The sequence below is a fragment of the Malurus melanocephalus genome, unplaced genomic scaffold, assembly GCF_030028575.1.
Source record: "Malurus melanocephalus ecotype Western Australia unplaced genomic scaffold, MMel_1.1 scaffold_617, whole genome shotgun sequence".
Classification (NCBI taxonomy): domain Eukaryota; kingdom Metazoa; phylum Chordata; class Aves; order Passeriformes; family Maluridae; genus Malurus; species Malurus melanocephalus.
The window spans coordinates 158,691-165,037 of NW_026623849.1; the positions used below are offsets into that span (position 1 = coordinate 158,691).

At 46.8% G+C, this 6,347-nt stretch overlaps 1 protein-coding gene across 1 annotated transcript in view; it reads left to right on the top strand.

Annotated features, from left to right (window-relative positions):
* ACACA (acetyl-CoA carboxylase alpha) overlaps window positions 1-6,347 on the top strand; it is a 114,098-nt gene that overhangs the window by 30,638 nt on the left and 77,113 nt on the right. The window contains exons 26-29 of the mRNA XM_057383265.1: window positions 3,397-3,510; window positions 4,925-5,038; window positions 5,165-5,254; window positions 5,650-5,768. Coding sequence (XP_057239248.1) covers window positions 3,397-3,510; window positions 4,925-5,038; window positions 5,165-5,254; window positions 5,650-5,768 — 437 coding nt within the window. The remainder of the gene's footprint in view (window positions 1-3,396; window positions 3,511-4,924; window positions 5,039-5,164; window positions 5,255-5,649; window positions 5,769-6,347) is intronic.

The following is a 6,347-nucleotide window of genomic DNA, read 5'->3' on the forward strand; positions in this document are numbered from 1 at the left end:
CTTCCTCTCTCTTTCTCTCTTCTCTTATTTTACAAGCATAATGTGCTCTGTAACTGCCAGAAATTCATCCAAAGTAGCCATCCACGAAATAACTCTCCAAAGCAAAAAAAAAAAAAGTGTCATAATTTTCCTCGACTGTGGCTGGGTTTCTTAAATTCTCATTTGTAAGACATAAGGACCCTGGCATTCTTTTTTCTGGCTCTCCTTTTCCCCCTTTTTTTTTTTTTCCCCTTTCCCTTTTTGGTGTGCGGTGTGATTGTAAGTAACGCTTGCCTTAAGAATCTCATTATTTGAACACGGAGCCATATTTCCTCTGAGAATTCTGGAGTAGCTTTGAGCTGGGGCTGTTCATTTCTCAAGTAATCACGCTGGCGTGATGGAGAGAGAAAATGGCAGCTGTTCACAGCTCAGGCCTTCAATTTTCTTCAGAGTCCAGTCACTCAAGTGTGTAATTACACGGGGTGCCGGCGAGGCGTGAGCCCGTGGCGGAGCGGGGCTGAGGCTCTGCTGCCACAGCCAGAGCCTGGCTGCAGTTTGCTGTGGCCATCCCATTATTCCCTGCTAAAATGGGGCTGGAACCTTGGCTCTGGTTTGTCACCTGGTGTGGGCAGTGCCTTGTTGGTTCCTTGGGCTGGGAGACATTGGAGAGGTTTCCTTTGCMCTTTTCTTTGGGTCATCCTTCCCACCAGGACTGGCACTCATTTTTAAGGTCCCATTTTGGCAGAGCTTGCTGGAAGGGTCACTCATGCTTATCCAGCACCTTTGGTGAGGCCACAATGCCACCTCATGGGGCACAGGAGGGACAATGTTCCTGTGGGCACCCTGGGCACAGCTGGGTGTCCCTGAGCTTCCAGACACARCCAAGAGACCATCGCTCCTCTCCCTCCATCCCATGACTCTTTCTGACATATTTGGTGGCACCCAGGGCAGGTTGGGTGTTTTTGGGGTGGGGTCAGTCTTGTCCTGCCAGGGCAGCCTCACTGGCTSTTATTGATGGTCCCATTATTAACAGGGGCTCCAAGGATGGTTTCAGCAATGCCATCATTCACCTTTTGTAGCCAGCAGGCGCTGAAGGCAGGGTGGGAAGTGCTTCATCCTTCATATATTTGTTGAAATAGGGTGTGATTTGTTGTTGCATGTTCATTTTCTGTGCTGTAGCTGTGCACGTCCTGGCCTGAGCAGGATGGAACTGTGCTGTGGGATTGCTGTTCCCTGGAGCAGCAATGTTCCAATGTTCCAATTTCCAGCAGTTTGTGTTCCAAATCTGACAGAGGCAGCTCTTGAATTACTCACTGTGAGTCCCCACAGAGTCCTGCAGTGGATAAATGCACAGAACTTTCTTTGGGAACGCTCACACCCGTGTTTGGTGGCCCAGGACTGGTCAGGAAGGGACAGCAGTCTAACCAGAGTYTGAGCTCAGATGTTTTATCAGTGATTTGAGCATGGTCTGTGTCCCTGAGCCATCTGTGTCATCATTTCTGGGGTTCCAGGAACAAAGGGATCAGGAGCAATGTGGGGGAAAAGCTGTTGAGCTTTGGAATCCYGTGGAGTACGAGCTGGTTTTTGTTACTCCCTCTATGACACTTTAATATTATTTGGTTTTGTTTTTTACTTTATTTTCCCTGGCAGGTTTGTTAATCCAACCTGCTGCACAGAGGTTTCCCCTCATCCTTTTCTATTTTTTGATCTTCTAATGACCTATTCTGACCTGTAGGTGTTTCAGATCTTTTCAAACTTTCAGGCAGCATCTCTTTGCTGTGGCAAATCTCTGTTCCAGCTCACATTTCCCTGCTATGATTAATTTATCAAGACAAGCTGTTAAGTGCTGTGTGGCAGAAGCACATCAGAGGCTCCTAGAGGGTTTCCAGCTTCGGGGTGGGAGGGAAGAGGCTCACAAGAATTGTTGAAGACTGTGGGRTTGTTCATGGGAATTGAAACTATTTTTGGAAGAAAGTCTTTACTGTTTGCATTTTTTTTGAATGGATGAATTCAGAAGAGTTTTGGAGCAGTATTAATGCTGGAAGTTTTGCTCTTCAGTTTTTTTTTTTTTGTTTTATCCAGCCAATTTGGACAGTCAGGTAAGCTTGTGGATTTCCTCAGCTCCAGGATTCTCTGGTTAAAAGAAATATTATGGAGTCAGTCCTGTACCTTGGCAGAAAATGCAGTTCATTATTCATGGGCTTAGTTAGCTTTGCTTGTCAGAAAAATGACTTATCTTTTTTTCTGGTGTTGGCTGAAGCTGCACAAAGTTTGTGGTTGTGGAATTGTTGAGAATTTTGGGGTTTGAGGTGTTTTTTTTTCGTGGATGTCAGGGGGTTCTCTGGCAGTGTAACTTTGGTCATCCTTCCTGGGGAAGGTTTGCTGATCTTTACGTGCTCCACAAGGTGTCTGGCTACAATTTATGCTCTTTGAATTTTGCATTGATAGAAATCTGAAACCAGGTAATGGGAAATGTTTTATTGAGTCTTTGACAAATCAGCATTTTTGAAGTGTTTGGGTGCCAAAATCTGCTACAAACAAGAGGATGGGAGATGGTGCCTGTCCCTTCTTTTGTTGTCTTGAAAGGCCAGTTTTTAATAATGACACAGACATGGTAAAGGGATAAAAAGGATTTTACCTCAGGATTTGGGATCCCAGGTGCACAACTTGATGGCAGAATGCACACCCGTGTACAGCACGGGTACAAGTTTTATAGGTTTCAGGAATTAGCAAATCTATCTAGGATTCCCCAATAAGATACAAGTTTTATAGGTTTCAGGAATTAGCAAATCTATCTAGGATTCCCCAATAAGATACAAGTTTTATAGGTTTCAGGAATTAGCATTTCTATCTAGGATTCCCCAATAAGGAACTTCACAAATGCAGGAATGTCCCCCTATTCTAATGAATCCCCCCCAGATGAGGCCAGAGCCCAGTTTACACAAGATGTTCTGGACAGAAGGCTTCACCCAAGGCTGAGCTCAGGTTTAAGATAGCACAGGGCACACTGATCCCTTCTTTAGGATGTTTGGTCTCTCTGCCCAGCAGAATTCCTAAATTAAGCTGGAATATCAGGCTTCAGCAATTACAAGCATGTGGACTAAGGGGTGCAGGTGGATGCATAGAGGGTACAGAAAGCCTAAAAAAGATATAAAAGCATAAAAGGGTACATGAAAAGAAAGGCAAAAATCATCAGGCATCATTTTCACCTTCTATTTATGTGTGTAAAATTGTTAAAAGCTGAATATTTGTGTCCTTGTCAGCAGGGAATTCCAGGATAATTCAGGTGGGGACTCGGGGGATGGTTTGCTCCAGCTCTGAGTGTGTGTGTTGGTGCTCCACTCTCAAACCCCTCAGAGGGAGGATGGGTGMTGTTTTCTCTCTGTTCTGAGCATTTCCCATTCTCTGTGCTGCCAGGACCAGCTGTGTGGCCGTGACCCCACCCTGACAGATGAGCTGATCAACATCCTGACGGAGCTGACCCAGCTCAGCAAAACCACCAACGCCAAGGTGGCCCTGCGAGCGCGCCAGGTGAGCCACCCTGGGCCCCTTGGGGACATCCTCATCTCCTCATGTTTGTTTTGATCCCTSTGCAAATGGGGACAGGAGGTTACTGTGTGCAGCACTTTGACAGTGAAGCTAATTAATGGTGATTAACCGTGGTGACAGGGTACAATGGCAGTGCATTCCCAATCACTGGGATTCCCAATCCATTCCCAATATTTAAATTTAAATATTAAATATTTAATATTTAAATATTCCTTTGTCCCTACCCCTCCAAAAGGTTTTTTCTGGCTCACAGGGGAGTTAGGTGGGAGCAGCCCGTGGTTTGTGTGACAGAGGAAGTGGAAATGTACGGTCACTGTGGTTCCTGGTGGCTTTGTCACCTGCAAGCCTGACCAGCACAGGCAGCCAGGAYGTGCTCTCCAGGCTCCTCAGCTCCTTACAGTTGTGGCTCTGTGTGTGCAGAGATAACAATTTATACAGGAACCAGATGTTCTTTGCAGCTGCTGAGGAAACATCACCAACAATTACACTGGCCTTGAGCAGGCTTCCTTCCATCTTTGAGYTGCGCTTTGTCGCTTTTGTTTGAACCTGGAAATAATTGGGAAAGCTCTTGGTGCTGTCAGCTCCAAGAGTGTGGTGCAGAGCTGATTTGAATGTCACACAGCCACACAGACTCTGTGTTGATCTTCCTCTTCAGCAGCTCAGCTGAGCCCTCCCTGTGTTGCCAAGAAGGGGTGAGAGGGATCAGTGGTTTCCTGATAACGCTGACCCCGGTGTCTGATCACGCCTCTCACTCCACGCTCCCCATCTCCAGCCTAAAAGTCTAAAGCAGGAAAGCTTTGGGGAATCTCTCCTTTTATTTCAGAGCTTGCCTATTGAAAATGAGCAGGTGTTTGAAGCTGCTCAGTGACCTTCTGTTTCCTTCAGGATTGGGTTTGTGTCCTTGAACCGTTCTGGTATTGAACCTCCCCGCAGCCACTGGGGGCTGGTGCTGGATGGGGATGGTGCTGCAGTCCTTGTGCTCTCTTCCACTTCATTTTTTTCTGCAGTTGCTTTCATTTCCCTCCTGTTCATCCTTCACTTTGGGCAGTTGGTGCCTGGCCCTGTGGGGAAGCTGAGCGTGGCTGTGCTGTCCCCACAGCTKCTCCCTGCCATGAACAGTGGGCATCTCCTGCAATCCCTGGGACTGCAGCTCTGCAGTGCTCAGTCACTGATGGAACCCGACTGAAACTGCTCCTCTTCCCCGTGGGGAATTGCCAATAACTCAAAAAGGGAGCAGAGTCAAACAGGACTGAGGAGGGGAGAGGCTCTGTGGTATCACCCAAGTGATGCAGAGCGCACAGGAGGGTCTGGAATTTCCTCAGGAATGGGTTCTGGTTCAGCTGGAGGTGCCAGCCCAGCATTCTTGCCCTGACATTTTCTGTGTTTRTTTGCCCAGGTTCTCATTGCTTCCCACCTGCCCTCCTACGAGCTTCGACACAACCAAGTGGAGTCCATCTTCCTGTCAGCCATCGACATGTACGGGCACCAATTCTGCATYGAGAACCTGCAGGTACCCCCAGCCTTCTCTCCTGGCTCCCTGCTCCTCCTCACTGCCCTTCCTGTGCCTTTCAGTTGTATTGGTTTGGTGTCCAGCTTTTATCTGTTTTAAATTTCTGCGTAATGTGATCTCTCCTAGAAACTCATTTTGTCCGAGACATCCATCTTCGATGTGCTTCCCAACTTTTTCTACCACAGTAACCAGGTGGTGAGAATGGCAGCTTTGGAGGTAAGTTTATTCCCACTGAAAAACAAAATTTTTAAATTTTTCTATGGTTTGTTTTGKGTGCTGTCACTGTGTGAGATCCGAGAGAGCTGTAGGTTGTGTGGAATTGAGCATGCTTGGAGTCTGGCATTTAACAGCATTAACATTCATAATCGAGTGAAATGTCAAATTGTGTGAAGAYTGAGGTGGTTGAAGGGAGAAAACGAGGACAGGATCACAGTCCTGATGRTTCTGACCTGCCAGACTGGCCTTCCTCAAAGAACAGCTTTAACTTTGGGTTGGATTAGAATTGAATTCAATAAATTCCATTTATCTAGCTGCTCAYTTGGAGGTGCCTGTGTGGTTTTGAGTCCTTTGGAGGTCTCAGCCCAGCACTGACAGGGTGTTTGTGTCYCCAGGTGTATGTTCGTAGGGCTTACATTGCCTATGAGCTGAACAGTGTCCAGCACCGCCAGCTGAAAGACAACACATGCGTGGTGGAATTCCAGTTCATGCTGCCCACCTCCCATCCCAACAGGTCAGATCCCAGCCCTTCAAACTGGGAATTGGGGAGGGGCTCGTCCTTCTGCCCTGGCAAAGAAAATTTGCGGTGGGGTTGGTGCAGAAAAGGGGGTTCGTGGAAGTGTGGTGAAGGTTTTGTGTATTTTGTGATGTTTGACTTCAGCTTGGGGAGTAACTTACCTYTGGGATCTCAGTTCTGAATCCTGAGCCTTCCAAAAGATGCAATTCCAGACAGAATAATCAATTAATYGGAATTTTAATGCAGAACAGTCAAACAGTCTCTGTCCCCGTCCTGCTAGCCCTTTCTAACTGTTTGTGTGGCTCTGTTTCTCCTCGCTGCCTTTGCTGGATAAGGTGACATCTTTTATAGCACAGGATTTTTTGATGGAGCAGACCAAGATGAGAGTTTTATATGAAATTCTGGGGTTGSCATAGCTTGATTTTCAGTCAGATTTGCATTTATGTTACAATCAAAAGCGTCAGCTCTTGCTGCCCTGTCTGGAGAGAAGGGTGGCATCTCTAATCCATTGAAAAAAAAAAGAAAACTCGATTATCAGAACTTAGAGGAGCATTGAATCAGAGTGCTTTGGGTTGG